This window comes from Desmodus rotundus, chromosome 1 (genome assembly GCF_022682495.2).
Source record: "Desmodus rotundus isolate HL8 chromosome 1, HLdesRot8A.1, whole genome shotgun sequence".
Classification (NCBI taxonomy): Eukaryota; Metazoa; Chordata; class Mammalia; order Chiroptera; family Phyllostomidae; genus Desmodus; species Desmodus rotundus.
The window spans coordinates 8,393,316-8,410,441 of NC_071387.1; the positions used below are offsets into that span (position 1 = coordinate 8,393,316).

The following is a 17,126-nucleotide window of genomic DNA, read 5'->3' on the forward strand; positions in this document are numbered from 1 at the left end:
TGTCTGATGGAGTTGGGCAGGCCTGCCTGTAGCTGTTTGAGTCTGGTGCGGGGCATGACAGTACTGGCCTGGAGGATCTGTTGGGTGCTCTGTTACCATTACTCAGGCCTGTGGCGTGGAACTGCCCTGACTCTGCTTTCTGCCAGCCCCCATGCGCCCTGGGCAGGGAGAGGCAATGGGGAGCTCTAAGCCCTGTGTGGCGGTATTATACAGTAGTAGGCTCTGGGCGATTGGATCATGTGGTGGGGTTGGTGTCTTGTCTAGTCAGCAGCTCCAGACACTAAGAGTTTCCCGTCTGGGGTGAAGACGCAAGTGTGGGCCACATCCAGGGCTCCCTGCCAAAAAGACATCATTGGCCTCTGAGGATTCAAGTCCTGCCTACCTCTGGCTTCCTGGCACACATTGCACTGTGCCCTTGGGTGCTACAGCCACAGGCCTTACCTTCAGGGTCTCGATGCACTTTCCCGTTTTGCAGTCCCAAACTTTGACCTGGAAATATAAAGCAGAAAGGCAGGGAGGCCTCACAACACGAGCATTTTTGAAACCATCTTGGGGGTGAGTCCTAGCTGCCATCTTAAGCTCTTAACATCTGGGTTTTGTTTATGAGGTATATTTGACATACCTGGCATAATACCTGATAGAAACATTGAGTGCAGTACAATCTTTCCCCTGAAGCTGTTGGAGTTGTAGACATGTTACTAGCATTTGGGCTAGCACAGTGCCAGGCACTGTATAGGAGTAGCTGACACCCGGGTCCTCCCTTTGGCACCTTCCTATTCAAGGGGAAGTGGGATGTGGGGGTAGGAGTCTGCCAGAAGGAAGGGCCTGGTAGGGTTACCATTTTGGAGTAGCCAGCGCTGGCCAGCTGCAACCCATCTGGGGAGAAGGCTATGCTCTTCACCCAGGTGATGTGGCCCTTGAGCTGGACAAGCAGGCTTCTGGTAGAGGGTTTCCAGATGTGGATGTTCTTGTCCCAGGATCCAGATGCCTGGACAGCAGATAGCTCTGTTTGGGGCCTGCATGCTAGCTGGACCCCAAAATGGCCCATGACCCTCCAACTTGTCTTGCAGCCAGCAAGGGGGCAGCCCAGCTCACCAGGAGGCCAGCTGCTGAGTAGCACAGGCAGCTGATGTTGCCAGTGTGACCTTCCAGCTCCTGGTGGGAGATTGCTGGAGTTCCTCCCCGAAGGTCCCAGATATGAATGGTGGAGTCCCAGGAGCCAGTGGCCTGCAGACAGCTGCTGCCGTGAGCATGAACCAGCAAGCCCATGCCCACCCTCCTGGTTCCTAGGCTGGGCAGGCTCAGAGAGCAGGCCCTGCTGAATCATCTTACAGATGAGGGTACTGAGGTGTGGGGCCTGGGCAGAGGTGGTGTGGCTCACCAGACAGTCTGAGTTGGGTGCGAAGTCACTGCTCTGGACGGAGTCTCGGTGCCCTGCTAAGTGGCGCAGCATCTGGCCAGACTGAAGATGCAAGCCCTGAGCTTCGGAGGGCAGCCCAGAAGCCTCAGTGCAGGGTTCTAGGCCTCATCTGGGTCAGACCCAGGCTTCCCTCCACTTTTGAGGCTGCCTGGGTAACACATAAGGCAGGGTCTGGGAGACTTCCCCACGCTTGAGAGGAGAGGGCAGTAGAGGCAGGGGGAACCTCACGAACATGGGGTGGGGTGGGGGGCGAGTAGGTAGCTGCATCCAGATGCAAGCGGTCTTGGGTGACAGGTGTGGCCATGGGCAGTGGGGGGTACTAGGAATGACCTTCCCGGAGCTAGTGTGGAGGGTGTGTGTCTTATCGAGATCCCAGGCTCTCTGGCTGCCCCTCCATGATACCTGTACCTCCCAGAGCATCACCCGCTTGTCCCAGCCACCCGATGCCAGCTGCTTGGAGTCAGGACTGAAGCTGACTGTTTCCACACTCCGCTGGTGACCTGCAAGGCGGCACAGTCCGGAAGGGAACCCAGACCTGGCTGCTTGGCTCCAAATCCTATCTACCTTACTCAGCCCCCCCACCCCCCCCCTTTTTTTAAAAATCCTCACCAGAGGAAAATATTCACTGGCTTTAGAGAGAAACGTCAGTCATTTACCTCGCATGTGTGCCCCAAGTGGGGAGCAAACCCACAGCCTTTTGGTGTACAGGGCAACTCTTCAACCAAGCCACCCAACCAGGGCCAGCCCACTCACCCTTTAATATCTGCAGACACTTGGCCTCTGCTACATCCCACAGGCGGATGGTGCGGTCACAGGAGGTGCTGGCAAAGAGGCGTCCATCAGGGGAGAAGCGGCAGAACTTCACAGGGCCTGGAGCAAGTGACCATGGTCAGAGAACAGCACTACCCCCACCTCCGGCCCTTCCACTCTTGACACGTGCTAATTTCCCCAGTCTCATGGCCTGCCTCCCTTGTCCTCACTCCCTTCCAGCCCTCACCATTCACCTGGGAGTTCCTGGAATACCCAACCTCAATTTGCCCATCTGCAAAATCAATACCCAATCAAATGCAGGCACCGCTCAGAAACTCCTTAACAACCCAGCATAGGTTCATTGCCTCCTGTGTGTTCCCGGATTCTCCTATTATAGCATTAATCAATATGCCCAGTAATTAACCAGCATTTTTTCCTTGTCTCCTTAGTCATAAATTCTATCGGCTGAGTCCTTTATCGGGTGCTAGGCACTTTGCATTATTTCATCCTACAGGGTAGCAACTACCACCCCCATTCTAAAGAGGAGGAAATGGGCTCAGAGAGATGATGTGACGCTATCACAGTCAAAACAGTGGGTAAAACGTAGATGAACCTTAAGGATGTGCTAAGAGAAGAAAGCCAGTCACCAAGAGAAACCCTGTATGATTCCACTTACACAAGGTACTTAGAGTTGCCAGTTCGTGGAGACAGCAGAATGGGGTTGCCAGGGGCCGGGGGAGGGAGGACTGGGGTGTTTAATAGGTGCAGAGCTTTAGTTTTGCAAGATGAATTCTGGAGACTGGCTGCACAACCATGTGAACATACATAAATAACATCACCCTTAAAAATGGGTAAGACAGTAAATATGTGTATTTTTAAACGTTTTTTAAAAAAGGTAGGATCTGAGCCCTGGCTGATGTGGCTCCGTGGGTTGAGTGCCCGCCTGCAGGTGGAGAGGTTGCTGGTTGGATTCCCAGTCAGGGCACATGCCTGGGATGTGGGCTGGGTCCTGGTTGGGGGCATGAGAGGCAACTGATTGCTGTTTCTCTTGCACATCGTGTTTCTCTCCCTCACTTTCTCCCTCTTTTCCCCTCTCTCTATAAAAAAATAAAATCTTTTTTTAGAAAGTAGAATCCGAACCCAGGTCTGCCAGAGTCAGAGGCCCGTGGCCCAGGGACCAGGTCCCGTCTCCTTGCCCTCCTGCCCCAGCCTTGCCCAGGCGGTCTTGCGTGGATGCCCAGTTCAAACATTGGAGGTCACTATGGTAGGCTCTGCAAAATGCCAGAACATGGGCCTCAGCCTCTCCATGCAGGCTGAAGAGCCGCACCTGTGTGGCCACCCAGCCTCCACAGCAGATGCCCACTCTGGGTTTTCCAGCCATAGACACAGCCGTCCTCAGAGGCTGTGAGCAGCATCTGGCCATCCGGGGAGAAGGCAGAGAAATTGACCTGGAACAAAGCACAAGAGTAGTCCCACTGTGGGGCCAGAAGTCCTTGCCTGTCCGTTCTTGACCCCAGGCCTCTGGGTCATGCCTAAACACGCCCATAGGAGCCTGGGGTTGGAGCCATGGCCACAGGCCTCACTCTGCAGCTGGACCCAGACCCCAAGAACCACTGAACATTCAAAGCCATGAGCTCTTCCTGGAGCCCCGTGAAACTGTTACCTGAAGCTGGGTGTCTCACTGACACCAGAGGCTAGAGTCTTCTCTAGAACCAGATTCTGAGCCAAGAGTCCATTCTAGAGCTGGAGCCCAGAACCAGAAGCTCTTTTTAAAGCCGGAGTACAAAGAACATTGGAGCCAGCCAGGAGTGTGAGCCTTCTGTGGCACCTGAGCTTAGAACCTGGCGCCCATTCGGGGGCTGGAGTTCCGCCACAGGGAGCTGGGAGGCTACCGTCTGGGCAGAGGCTGCTGGGCTCACCTCGCCGCGGTGCCGGGGGAAGAATTTCACTCTACCGACTGCCAGCGTCCCTGGGGCCCTACTGTTCATGGGGCCCCTGGCCAGTCAGCCCCGGAGGTGGTGGTGGCGTCCCTCCTAGGCGGGCGCTGGTGGGGCCGCGGGTCCGGACTTAGGGAAGGAGAAAGGGGAAGGGGGGAACTGTTTACCAGAGGTCTCCATGGCAATCGAGGCGGGTCACACAACCGCTGTGGGGTCTCTGTGAAGCCAAGCTGAGAGACAGACTGGGGGAGTTGGGGCCGCAGCGGGCAGGCGGCTCCTTCTGCGGGGCAAGGCTGTGCGCCCAGTGGCCGCGAGAGGGCACACCAGACCCACGGAGTGCTACTGCTCTCCCGCTGCTCTGAACCGCGCACACTGCCAATCAGTTTGCAAAGAACTCACAGACCCCTTGGAGACGAGCCTGTTTCCCTATCTGCACAAAGGGGAGGACCAACCCGGCTCCCCAGCCCTCCAGGCTCCAGCCCAGTGCCCGGTAGGTGTCCTGGAACCAAGACCTCTCCAGGAGGCTGAAGAGCTTCCAAGGAGAGGGCTGGAGATGGTGCCCATCTTTGCCCTCCAGGGTGTGGGGAGCCAGAGGAAGTGTGTGTGAAGCGGGGCACTGAGAGGTGGGGTCACTGCTGTTAGCATTCCTAGCAGCACAGAGTGTGCCGCCTGAGGAGGGGGAGACACCGCAGAAAGGCCCCCCTTTCTGTCGTGGGGCTGTCGTGATGCTCGTTGGCTAGTTCAAACTGAAACTGCGAAAGGACAGGACTTGGTTTCAATGACCATTTTACAGACGAGGAAACTGAGGCCCCAACAAGAGGGGGCCCATGTCCAAGGTCACTCAGCCAACAGGAAAGGAACTGGGACTTCATCCCTTGTGTGTCTGACTCTGAAGGCCTGTGTTGGAACCACCTGCCACGAATTCCAGGGGCTGCACAGCAGATGCCCAGGTCCCTGACTCCTGGTGCGTCTGGGAAACTGAGGTCCTGACAGGGAAGCTTTGGCCCTGTCACCCAGCACCTCCACGGCAGAGCTGGGGCCAGGACCCAGTTCCCCTCCCTACAGCAGGATGGGGGTGGGGCTAAGACACCCTCCCCTCCACCTCCAGTGGACCCCAGAGTCCCTGGGGTGGGGGTGGGGCAGCTGGGCTTTGGGAGCTTCAAACTTGAGGGTTCCTAGTGGTGACTCATACCCCTCCCCCAAGACCACTTTGCCAGAAACCCTTCTCACGAGATCCCCTGAGCTCCAGCTCTATTTTAGGTTCCAGACAGTCTGGCGGGAGAGGGGGTGACAATGGTGGCTTTGAGGCAGCTCCACCCCCATTCTAAGTCCCAGAGGTCCCTGAATTGACTCCTCAGGGACGCATCTGAGTTAGGCCAGTAAGGCCACCCCTCACCCCCAGCCATGGGTCCCAGACAGCACTCCCACAGCTGGCTCCCCAGGCTCGCTCTCCCTCTCTCTGCTCAGGCACCCCCCAGCCCACTCCCCACCTGGCATTTCTCCAGCCACCTGGGGGTTCCTACTCTACCTGGAGGATCCAGCCCATGGCTCCCAGAGCCCTCAAGGCAGACCTTGTCCTTCAGGCCCAGCAACTGCTCGGCCAGCAGAAATTAAAACGTTTCTTCTCAACCCCGGGGTCGGAACTCTGGTCGGAACCACTCACCATGAATTCTAGGGGTCTCAGGGGTCCAAGCATCATGCCCACCTCTCCTGCCTCATCCCACCACTGTCCCCTGCTCCCACCTTGCTCCCTGAACTCAGCCACAAGGACGTTTTCTTTCATTCCTCCATCCTGGGCCTTTGCACATGGGGTTCCCTACCCTCTTGGCCTATGCTTACCTTCCAACCTGGTTCAAATAACAGCTGCCCCCTACCCCCCGCCCCAGACTAAGTCAGAGCTCCTGCCCCAGAGATGGAACATTAGAACCACAGGTTAGGATTAAACCTGGGTTCTAGCGACAACCAGCTCTGCAACCTTGGCCAGGCCACCTGATCTGTCAGTGTCTCCATTTCCTCATCTGTAAAATGGGGGTGCTCATAGTGGCTACCCCGTGAGCAGTTGGTGAGACGGTGCCTGTCAGTGTCACCGGGTGTGCAGTCAGTGCTCCGAGAAGGCAGATGCTGCGACATCCCCCTTGGTTCCTGTAGCTTAGAGCCCAGACACAAACACCCTTTGCCAGGCTCCCCTAAGGGTCCCACAGGCCAGGGCCCAGGTACACCTCATGATGTGGAGAGAGCCTGTTGATCGGGGCTGTCTGGCTTCCTGCCCAGCAGAGGCTGCCTCTGCAGGGTGTGGTCCATGGCAGGGGGTGGGGCACCAGTTCTGGTGGCAGCGGAAATATTATACTGACTCAGGCTCTGCCCATGAAATTGGGGGACCCAGATTCTAGCCTCCTCCTGGAGCATTTTGTACCCTTTGTCTTTTCCTTCTCAGGAAGGTTGCCACATCCTCCCCTGCCTCAGCCCAGACTGTCTGCGGAGGGGGTCCCACTCTCACTCCCTCTGCTGAAGGCGACCCATGGTCCTGGGACCAGTCTTGTTCTCTTCGTTTCCTCAAAGTAGCTGCCTTTGCAGGCTCCTTGGTTCCCTCTGAAACTGCCAACAAGAAAACTGGAGACTCGAGAAGGAAAATTACTTGCCTCGTACAGGTCACACAGCTAGAAAGTAATAGAGACGAGACTCAAACCCATGTCCCACAGCGCCAAGCCCCCAGCTCGTTTGCTGCACCAGGCACTCTTTCAGGACAGCTTGTGGAGTTCGGGGTGCATGCCTCTGCACTCCTCAGCACACACCTCACTCCTGTGAGTGGGACCTCCCTACCCCCAGGCAGCCCGAGCCACGGTGGGAGAGTCCTCCTTGGAAAGTCCTGGGTGAGTGAGAATCTGCCTGTTGCACTAATGGAGTGGAGGAGGGGCGCAGCCTGGGCCCCTGCAACTCCGCTCCCAGGGACACAAGCAGCAACGTTTGTAGTTCTGAAAGAAAGACTGGAAACTACCCGAATAGTCGAAGGCTGTAGAAATAAATGATTGCACAGTCCAACAATGAAAGCTACACAGCCAGGGTGATGGACAACCTACAGCTCTGCCAGCAGACATCAACATGCAGACATCTCAGCAAACACGCTCAGCAGAACAGCAACTGGGCAGAAGGCACTACAGACACGACCCCCTCATAAGAAACCAAGACATGCCCAAGGCAGCCCTCATTTCTCAGACATCCATCCATAGGTATGAAAGTAGAAAGAGAAGCAGTGAGTGAGACAGGCCAGAATCACCAGAGCGGTGAACTGTGGGGAGAGGAAGCCAGGGGACACGAAAGGCCTTGAGGAGTACTTCTCCTGGTGATGTTCTGGCTCGAAGCTGGGCGGTGGGCACCCAGGTGTTTGTCAGGTTACTCTCTAATAACCAGCCCTGCCTATCTGGCGCCCACCCCCCTCTCCTGCCCCCTTCGTCGTCACTCTTCCCTTCCTTGTCCTCGCCACCCCCGTCTGGGCAGTTCAGTGGATTATGCACTGCCAGGGCTAGGGCACACTTCCCAGGAAGCAGAGGAAGCTGCTTTGCAGCGAGAGAGCTGGCAGAGAGGAGAGCGGTGGAGAGTCCGACTGCCCGCTCTGCCAGCTATTCAGCTCCCAGCTCCGGTCCCCGATGCTGCCGTCCTAAAACAAGCCTGTTTCCTAAAGTCCCCCTCTCCACCTTTTTTTTTTTTTGGCTCAGCAAGCTCCAGTATGGTTTTGGTTCCTCGCCACCCAAAGGCTTTGTCTAAAACATCTGTGATTTCCAGAGCTGGCCCCTAATATTATGCCTTTGGGACGTCTTCTCTGGGAGTCCCCTGCACACAGGGACCCTAACTCCCCATGGTGACCGATGCCCTCAGGTCTGAGTACCTTCGCCACAACCTGGCCTATCTGTATTGGGATGCACTGTCACGCCATGGTCCCTCCTGCTCTGGGGAGGCTGGAACCGGAAGCATGCTCTCCATGTGGCCTGACAAGGGCCGAGCTGACAGGCGCTGTCACTTCCATTTTTCTGGACGCTCAGTCTCTAGCAATGCCACCCACATTACGAGAGGCATTTGGGTTTTCAACAGTTACGTTATTCTGGTGACTCACTGAATTTGCAGTGAGAGCCTTTTCCCATGAACTACTGTCTGGCACACTCTCTCCCCCCCTATCTGGTAATTGCACAACGAATTCTTCGGAAACACAGGCAAGACCTTACATTATGCTGGTTAAATGTCATCTTCCTGGCTCCCGTCCAGCCGTCTAGCCTTGAAAGCTTGAAAGCGTAAGTCCAGCCTCTGTTGCACAAAGCATTGATTCTGCACCGTGGCAGCTGCAAATTTGAAGAGCAGGCCTTCTGTGTTCTCAATCCAAATTTTAAAAACGATGATCAGGGGGACAAGGGTGAGTACAGAGCCCTGTGGTCTGTCACTAGAGACCGCCACTTATTCTCACGTATTTTTGCACCCATCCCCACCCATCAGGATGGCGCACTAACCGTGGGTGTGGCAGGAGAGCAATGAACTTCTACTGCAAGCAAAGCTCTTTGGTTGCAAACAACAGGGACCTTCAGTGGCCAAAAGGGGGTTCAGGGTCCTTGGTGAGCTTAACATCGGCCTAGTGAGTGGAGGGCTTGGCATCTTTATTGGCAGTCCTGGTGGTAAGAGCTGGGCTTCTACTCCTGCCTGCAGCCTCCTCTGTTAGTCGTTCAGGGATCCCCAGGTCCGTTGAAGACCTGCTGTGCACCTGTGGGGTGTGGAGCCAGACCGCTGCATTCCAACCTGGCTCCACCGCCCACCAGCTAACTGCTCTGAGCTCCCCTTTCCTTGGTATACCGTGAGGGCAATGACTGCTTCCCGCCTCGCAGGGTTTGCCTCGGGAATGCGCTTAATGTCGGCAAAGCATTGGCACAGAGTCAGGACTCCGTGCTGGTCAGCTGCGTCATCAAAGTGGCATTGCGTGGCGAGTCCACGTTTTCCCACTCAGCCCCAAAGATACGGAGCGCAGATAGGTGTATCTGGACTGGGCATGGTTGCCAGGTTATTCGAGGTGAGAGGCAAGGGTGACCGGGCTCAATTTCCGGGGACCCTGTTGGCACTTCTGGTCGCTACTAGTTTTTTGGGCACTCAGACAACTGCCAAGTGCTCAGACCTTGCTGGGCAGTCAGTGCCAGGCCAACCAGCCTGTGACTGCTGGGCTCACACTTTCTGGAAGCCTGGGACCATGGTGCTTTCTTCCCTCCTGGCTTCTGGGTCGCTCTTATGGTGTCAGAGTCCCACCTTCCCCTCCAGCTCTCTTGGGGCACAATTTGCTAGACCTAGAAACTTGGTTTTATTTATTTACCTTATTATATTTTTAGCATAAAAGACTGCTTTTTTGTTTGGGTAGCAAAGTGACCCGACGCCAGAAGAAACTGGAGAAGCTCAGGGAGCCTGACCTCCACCCACTCTCCTCGGTGTGGGCCCATGGCCCCATGCCTGCGTTCCAGGCTCTCTGGTTCAGGGGCTCAAGCCCACAAGTCCCTTGGGCCTCTCCCACGTGACTCTTACGTAGAAGGAGAAATCTCTAAGGCCTGGGACGAGCACCATGGAGGTCTGGAACACCCACCCTACTGATGCCAGGCCCAGGTTAGGGTGCTGTCAGACCCCACACCAGCCTCTCCCCTCCTCTTCCTTCCCCCTTTCCTTTCCCTCTTCCTATTTTGTCCTCCACCCCCACTGCCTGCCTTCCACCTAGATCGTGTCCTCTTGTTCTTGCCCAGTCCTGCCCCTCCACCCCTCTGAGCCTGCCACCGGTGCTCTGAGGGGCATAAGAGGGCTCGGGGAGCAGAAATGGGACCTTCAGGTGGTCAGGGAGGAGACTGTGGGCTTCTAGGCCTCTGGAGTTGGAAGAGTATCTGTGGACACAAAACAGGGAGAAGAGGGCCTAGGAGGCAGGAATAGGGTATGGGGGTGCTGGGACTCCCAGGGCAGGGGACATCTATGGGAAACCGGAATGAGAAGCTGAGGAGAGGTGCCTGGAATGGAGGCCTTGAATGCTGGGCTAAGGGGCTTGGGTCACGTTCTTTGGGCAGCAGTTCTCAAAGTGGACAACCCGGAACCCAGAGGGTGCAACAAGGAACCTCGGAGCTCCTTGAGGGTGAAAGGTCGGGGTCAGGAGCGTCAGTGGGGAGTTCTGGGCCCGGCCCTGCCCCAGCCAGAAAGGCTCTGATTTCACAAGATACACGGATTCTGCTGCCACAGGCGGTGGGCAGCAGCAAAGGGCGCTCAGTGAGGGCAAGCGGACGGCCCAGCCTGGGCTTTAGGAAGCTGGCACTGGCTGCCAGAGAGGACCAACTGAACTCCAGGGGTCAAGTGGCCCGCCAGGCCTCTGCAGAGGTTCCCTGGCCTCCTGACCTTTTCTTCCTAGGCCACCAGGAGGTAATAGTAATCATGATCGCCGCCTGTCACAGTGGCAGCAGGTGCCCTGCCTCGCAAGTCCCATTACATCATCGCATCAGGTGGGTAGTGTGGAGACGGAGAAATAAATGGAGTGCCCAGGAGCAGACAAGACCAAACTGGGATTTCCAATCAGCCGCAGTGGCAGAGCCAGGGCGCACACCCAGAATCTGGTCTACCACGGGGTGCCCGGCCCCTTGGGCAGCCCAGAGCAGGTGCAGAGCAGCTGCTGTGGAGTCTGATCCCGCGGAGCCTCCTGCCTCCTCGGCCCACCTGCTCTTCCAACTGTCTCCACCACACCTGGCACCCACAGGCCTTGTGGAAATCTGATCGGCCTTGTGCTGCCCTCCAAGGAGACAGCTGGCAGATGGGGGTTGGGAGACAGGGCAGGGTGGGAAACAGAGCTCCAGCCAGGGAGCCGGAGCAGCTCTGGTAGTGCAGGGAAAGAACCTCAGGCTCCACCTGCTGTGTGACCATGAGCTCCTTGCCGGGCCTCTCTGGGCTCAGGTGCTCTGAGACCCCTGGACCTCAGCCTCCAGGGTTAACTACAGGCAACTCGTGGCTTCCTGGGCTCACCTGCACATGCCAGGAACAGCACGCTGCCTCCCACAGGTGCCACCCTCACCAGCCCACAGCGCTGACAGGCTGTGTGATCCTGGGCCACTGTCTCAGCTTCCTCATCAAGTCGACAGGGTTGGGGCTGGGGCGCCCTGTAGGCAGACCCTCCGTCTTCCACGTGGGGGCTGGTCACAGCAGCCCCACCCCACCCCCAGGCCTGGACTTTCCCAATGGCCATTTTGTGTTGTTGCCCAGGGGACTGCTCTTTCCTCAGCTGTCCCCACCCCAGGGAGACCTCGTGATAAAAGATAAAGGACTCCTGTCAGCCCTCAGGGCCCCTGGGTCTGGGAGCTGGGGGTGAGAAGGCCTTCCTTCAGTCTGTCTGGGGCATTGTCCTTTCCTTCCGGGTGGGTGGGGGTGGGAGGCATTTGTGGTCACTTCCTCTCAGACTTGTTTCCCCTTCCAGAAGCTCCGCCTGAATCTCAGCCTGGCGCCACTCCCAGCTGTGTGGGCCCATTAGAGTCCCATAGCCCTCAGTCTCAGTTTCCCACTCTGTAATGGCTTAACCCCCTTCTAGACCTGGATTCAAATCCTACCACTTATTGGCCTTGTGCCAATAAGCCTCAGTTTCCTCATCTGAAAAATGGGGGCATTAATGGTCCCAGTTTCATAGGTAATTAAAAACACGGAGTCCGACAGCCCTGGGCTGCTTTACAGCTGGGTGGTTTGGGGTGAGTCACTTGACCCCTCCAAGCCTCAGCTCTCTCCTCTGAAGAACGGGGCCTGTCACAGAGATTCCTGGTGGGAAGTCACCAGAGAGCTCACAGCCGTGGCACACGCTAGGTGCTCAGTGAGTGCTGGCTTAGAAAAACAGCTCGGGAGCAACAGGTGAGAAGGCCACACACCCCAAAGCCCCCAGAACCAAGACTGCCGGGGTTCCCAGGCAGCTGTCCCTTCCCCAGGCCCCCGGTGGGCCTGTTTTTGAGTGTTTCCTCATGAAATCGTCTTTGAAGTGTGTTCCTTCACTTGCAAATGTGGGGGGGTTTTCTAGTTAGCCTTCTTGTAATTTATTTCTATACTGAATGCATGTGGTCACACCATGCTCTGCTTTAAGCCCAGTTTGCGGTCACTTTTTGCAAACGTGGCATTGCCCTTGCACAGCCTGTGTCTTCTGCCCGTGGGGCCGCAGGGCTCTGGGTGTGTCCGTTAGGTCAGGCTTCTCAGTCGAGCTTCTCACTGGTGTTTCCCTTGCCTTTTTATCAGTTACCAAGGAAAAAAATGTTACAATCTCTCTGTACAACGGTGGGGCTTATCTGTTTATCCTTGTATTTCTTTCAATATTTATGTCATGGAATTTGAAGTTATTTTATTAGGTGCGTATAATTTCACAATTGCTACTTTTCTCGGCAAATCAAACCTCTTGTCATTATACAATGTTTTTATTTCACCCTGGCTGGGTGGCTTGGTTGCAGCATTTTCCAGTACGCCACAAGGTTGTGGGTTCGATCCCCAGTCAGAGCACATACTTAGGTTTTGGGTTCAATTCCCTGTCAGGGCGAGTACAGGGAGCAACTGGTCGATGTTTCTCTCTCCCTCTTTTCCTCTCTCTCTAAGGTCAGTGGAGATCCATTTCGAGCAATGATTTTGGCCTTAAAGTCTATCTTGTCTGCTATTGACACAGCTACACCAGTTTTGTTTTAATTATCTGCACGCTGCATCTTTATTCTGGCTTTGCTGTCTCCTTTGGTTTGAGGGGTGTCTCTTTTGATTGGCCCATTGAGTTCATTCACACTGTAATTACTGACTGATTGGACACTTAAATCTACCTTCTTCTGTGCCTTCTATTTTTCTTGTTTGCGATCCATTTCCTTTTCTCTCCTTTCTTACCTTACACTGATTATCTGTTTTTCCCTAGTAGTTTGGAAATTATGCATTTTTAGTGGTTGCCCTAAAAATTATAGCCTGTACTCCTAACCCAATGTAATCTGAAGTCTTTCCCCAAGTTCCCCTCACCTAGGTCAGTGATGAGTACATGGCCCCTTTCTATCAACACCTACTCTCCTCCCGGGTTATTTTAAATTTCTACACCCTGCCCCCCCCCCACTATTTACTTTGAACAGTTAAACGCACAGAAAGTTTCCTCACATGTATCTTCCGCCCTGACTCGCCAGTAGCCTTGGCGCGCTGTGCTGGTCTATCTGTGCTTTTTTCTGAGTCTTTTGACAATTAATTTTAGACTCTTCAGTGTTTTTAATTTTTTTTAATGTTTTATCTACCTAGGATGATATATTCTCAGAAAATAAGTCGTTTTTTCAAAGTGAAAATCATTTAATGTTTTTTGTAATTATAAAAGTTACACATGTGCAGTTTAAAAAAATACTAGACAGTAAGAAAGCTATAAAGAGAAGTAAGAATCAGCTCAAATCCCACTTCTTAATGATGTTAACATAGATATACGAGGTCTGTCTGGAGAAAATCTAGCTATTTTTCTATAATGAGAAAGGTTTGTGCAACGTTGATGTAACCTGGCAGCCAAGGAGAGTGGACTGGAATGCACATGCGTGAACAATGACGACTTCACTGTACTAGTCAGTGGGCTAGTCAGCTGTTGAGTGAGCCTGTGTACTGTGTGGCTGTTGCATTCAAAATGACTGAGCGAGCAGAGCAACGAATCTACATCACATTTTGCATTAAACTTGAACATTCCTCCGTGGAAACTATTTGGATGATTCAGAAGGCTGTAGCTATGGGCAACTGGTGATTGGCAGCTTCATCACAACCTGCGTGCTTGTGCATCACATCTCGTGCAGAGCTTTTTGGAGAAACATCAAATCACCCAGGTGACTCAGTTCCCCTACAGCCCAGATTTGGCACCCTGTGACTTCTGACTTTTTCTGAAACTAAAATCACCTTTGAAAGGGAAGAGGTTTCAGGCCATCAATGAGATTCAGGAAAATACAACAGGCAGCTGATGGCGACTGGGAGAACCGTGTGAGGTCCCAGGGGGCCTACTGTGAAGGAGACTGAGGGGCACAGTGTTTCTCGTATTTGTATCTTCTTCAATAAATGTCTCTATTTTTCATATTACACGGCTGGATACCTTTGGACAGACCTGGTCTATGTGGACAAGAGCCATATTTCTCACTTTCTTGGTTGTATCTGTGGGACCTGGGCTGCTTGCTGGTCGCCCCGGAGCCTCAGCTTCTCTCTATGAACAATATAGATGTGTCCCCATCACAATGGTTCTGTTTCTCTGAAGAACCAAGGCTGAGACAGGGGGTAATATTTGTGGTCCAGGGTCCCATCTGGGGCTGTGGGCAGGGCTCGTCTCCACAGCTGTTGGAAGGTGGTCTGAGGCCACCAGGGGGAGGCAGAGCCCAGGTCTACAGACTCCCAATCCAGTGCTCTTTCCACAGAGTCAAAGCCAGAGTGGTCCTGGAGCAAGGGGTGGCTGGTGTTAGTCTGTCTGGGTTGGACCCTCACTGTTAGACACTGGGTGAAGTACTGGATGTCCCTGGGCCTGGGAATAGGATTGTGGAGCCCACGTCACAGGGTCCTTGTTCATTTTCCATGCAAGTAATAGCTCAGTTCAGTGCCTGGCACACGGTAAATGCAAAACCATTGTTGTTATTAATGAAAGTCTGTGGGACGAATCCCTCTGGAGGACAAAGTCAGACCATGGGCCCCAACAGGGCTGTGGTGGAGGCCACCGAGTGAGCGCTGGGAGTCAAGTGAGGCCCCTGACAGAGTGCCCAGCGTGGCGAGACCCAGTGTCCAGGCCTGGGGAGGAGCTGCGTGGGTCCTGACACCAGCGGTTGGGGGAGGTGCCTGAGGCCTGTCACGAAGAAGTAGTTTGTAGGGCGTGGGGCGTGGGAGTACAGAAGGCACCTAGGAGGGTGACCTCATCTACAGGGCCCCTCTCCAGTGCCCACTGGGACCAGGCCCAGGCCCACCTCTGGGCTGGGAAATCTGTCCCCTGCCACCCCTTCGGACCGCAGGGAAACTGCTCAGGTCTACTCAGCCTGCAGGGGGAGCCAAGTGGGGGAGGCTCAGGGAGCCCGGTGCCCTTGCCTGGGCTGTCCCAGGTGCAGTCAGGCGGATCTGTTGCCAGCTTCTGCCCACACCTGACCAGGCTTCCAGGTGGTCATAACAGCCCTGTTACTGAGCACCTACGGGTACCTGGCATGGAGCACACATGCGTCTTCTGAGTCACTGAATGCATCATCGGCCCCACCGAACAGATGAGGAAAGTGTGGCTCAGAAGGGCAGGGACTCTCCCGAGCTCATGGCCAGATTGGAACCCTGCCCCCACCCGCCCACAGTCTCGGCTTCCAGACTGCCACTCTGTGCCCTGCCCTTGGCCTTGGCGGTGTCCCTCCCCAGCTCATCCCCCAGCCCCACAACTGATGCTCTCAGCATTCCCTGCTGCCAGCTTGCAGCCTCTGCATCGGAACAGGCTGCTTTCCAGCCCATCTGTGTCCCCGTGGCCCTGTGCCCATCCTGTGCCACTTACCAAGGTGTTTCCAGGGCTGGGTCCTGCTGGCCACCTTTGCTCTAGAAATTGTTAAATGGCTTGGCTTTGCCTCTCTTCCTGCTGATTTAATCCTTTAATCTCAGGCAGCTTTTCCAGAGCACGGGCTCCCAGAAGGGTTTTGGGGTACGGTAACTGGTGAACACTCACTAATTGCCAGGTACTGTGCCGGGTGGTGTTCTTGCATCATCTCATCTAATCTGCCCATCAGTGCTGATCGTTCCCCTTATGCAGATGGGGAGACAGGATCAGGGAGCTGAGGGGCACTGCTCACAGGCACCGCAACAGTGACATCCCACATTTACCAGGCCCTTTGGGTCAGACACTGTTCCAAGCACTCCATGCATTTAATCCAAGCCTGTGATGTCAGTTTCATGAGAGATGAAACTGAAGCGCACAGAGCAATGAGATGCCCAAGGCCACACAGCCAGGAAGTGGTCGAGTCTGGGTTCTAACCCAGGGTCTGGCTCCAGAGCCCACACTCAGGGCTTGTGGACCTCGAGGAGGTAGAGGTGGGATTCAAACCTAGAATCAGCTGCATCCAGGCTCCCGTCCTCCCCTAGACTCCCTTGGGAGGCGAGGAGCCAGGCCTCAGACCATGGGATGGCTCCCAGCACATCAGGGCAAAAACCGCAGCTGGGAAGCAGGCCAGCTTCCAGGCAGGCTCAGAGCTCCAGCCAAGTCCATGGAAGTGGCTTTGGCCAGGACCCCTGAGGGGGTGTGGTGCTCCCCAAGGGTCTCCCTGGGGCAGGGCCTGGTCTCCCCGAGATGGCCCAGGAATTGGCAAGCATCTGTGTACGCTATGAGGTAATAACTGTTTCCAGCCTCTGACAGCTTCTAAGTTCTTACACAAATATTTCAGATGAGCTTTGCAACCTCCTTAAAAAACAACAACAAATTTCTTAAACATAAAACTCAGAAACACATTCAGAGATGACCTTTCTTTGTGTAACCTCCGTGCTCTGAGGAGGCACCGTGACAGTCAGTGGCGATCACCCAAGTTCGCTGTGAAAGAAAACGTGGAATGAAAGCCACCCTCGGGGTGAGTGGCTCAGAGCACGGGTCCCAGCGTGAGACGGGCTTGTCCAACCACCTGTGTGTCCCTGGGTGCCACTTCACCACTCTGAGCCTGGGGAGATGTGTAATAAATACCTGGGGAGTGGGTGCTCTTAATATTACCAGGGGGGACAGAGTCGCCCCGCGGCGAGATGATGAGCTGTATCCTGGTGACCTGCCCGGTTTGCTGGGAGGATGGGTGCCCTTGGCCCTGTCTGCGGGTCCTGTGCCTCAGCAGGGGCCCTTTCCTTCCACTCCCTCACACTGAGGCAATGCCCAGCAGGCAGCGCCCTGCCTGGGCTGCACTGGGACTGGGTGTGTCACCATCTGTCACCAATGCATGGAGCTGGTGAGCCCAAGGCACCTGGGGGAGCCACTGCAGGGCTGGGGGCCGAGGCCCTAGGAGGCCAAGAGGCATGAGTTGGGAGGGGAGGCAGCC

General features: G+C 55.1%; 1 protein-coding gene across 1 annotated transcript; it reads right to left on the bottom strand.

The window, feature by feature from the left end:
• Positions 1–260: 260 nt before the first annotated feature.
• On the bottom strand, positions 261–4,158 carry WDR38 (WD repeat domain 38). The gene is made up of 9 exons (XM_024562466.2): positions 4,090–4,158; positions 3,498–3,618; positions 2,174–2,290; positions 1,823–1,920; positions 1,382–1,462; positions 1,096–1,227; positions 839–988; positions 442–489; positions 261–335 (listed from the first exon to the last, which is right to left on the bottom strand). Exons 1-9 carry the CDS (start codon positions 4,156–4,158, stop codon positions 261–263), a joined length of 891 nt encoding a protein of 296 aa, XP_024418234.2.
• Between the last annotated feature and the right edge of the window lie 12,968 nt (positions 4,159–17,126).

What these genes read in the sequence shown, in the direction of transcription:
- WDR38 (XM_024562466.2), bottom strand. Translation starts at nt 4,158, where the DNA reads ATGAACAGTAGGGCCCCAGGGACGCTGGCAGTCGGTAGAGTGAAATTC. An exon ending in GTGTCTGCAGATATTAAAGG is followed by an intron (nt 1,921 to 2,173) that starts GTGAGTGGGCTG and finishes GCCGCCTTGCAG; the next exon opens with GTCACCAGCGGAGTGTGGAA. An exon ending in TGATGCTCTGGGAGGTACAG is followed by an intron (nt 1,463 to 1,822) that starts GTATCATGGAGG and finishes TTGCATCTTCAG; the next exon opens with TCTGGCCAGATGCTGCGCCA.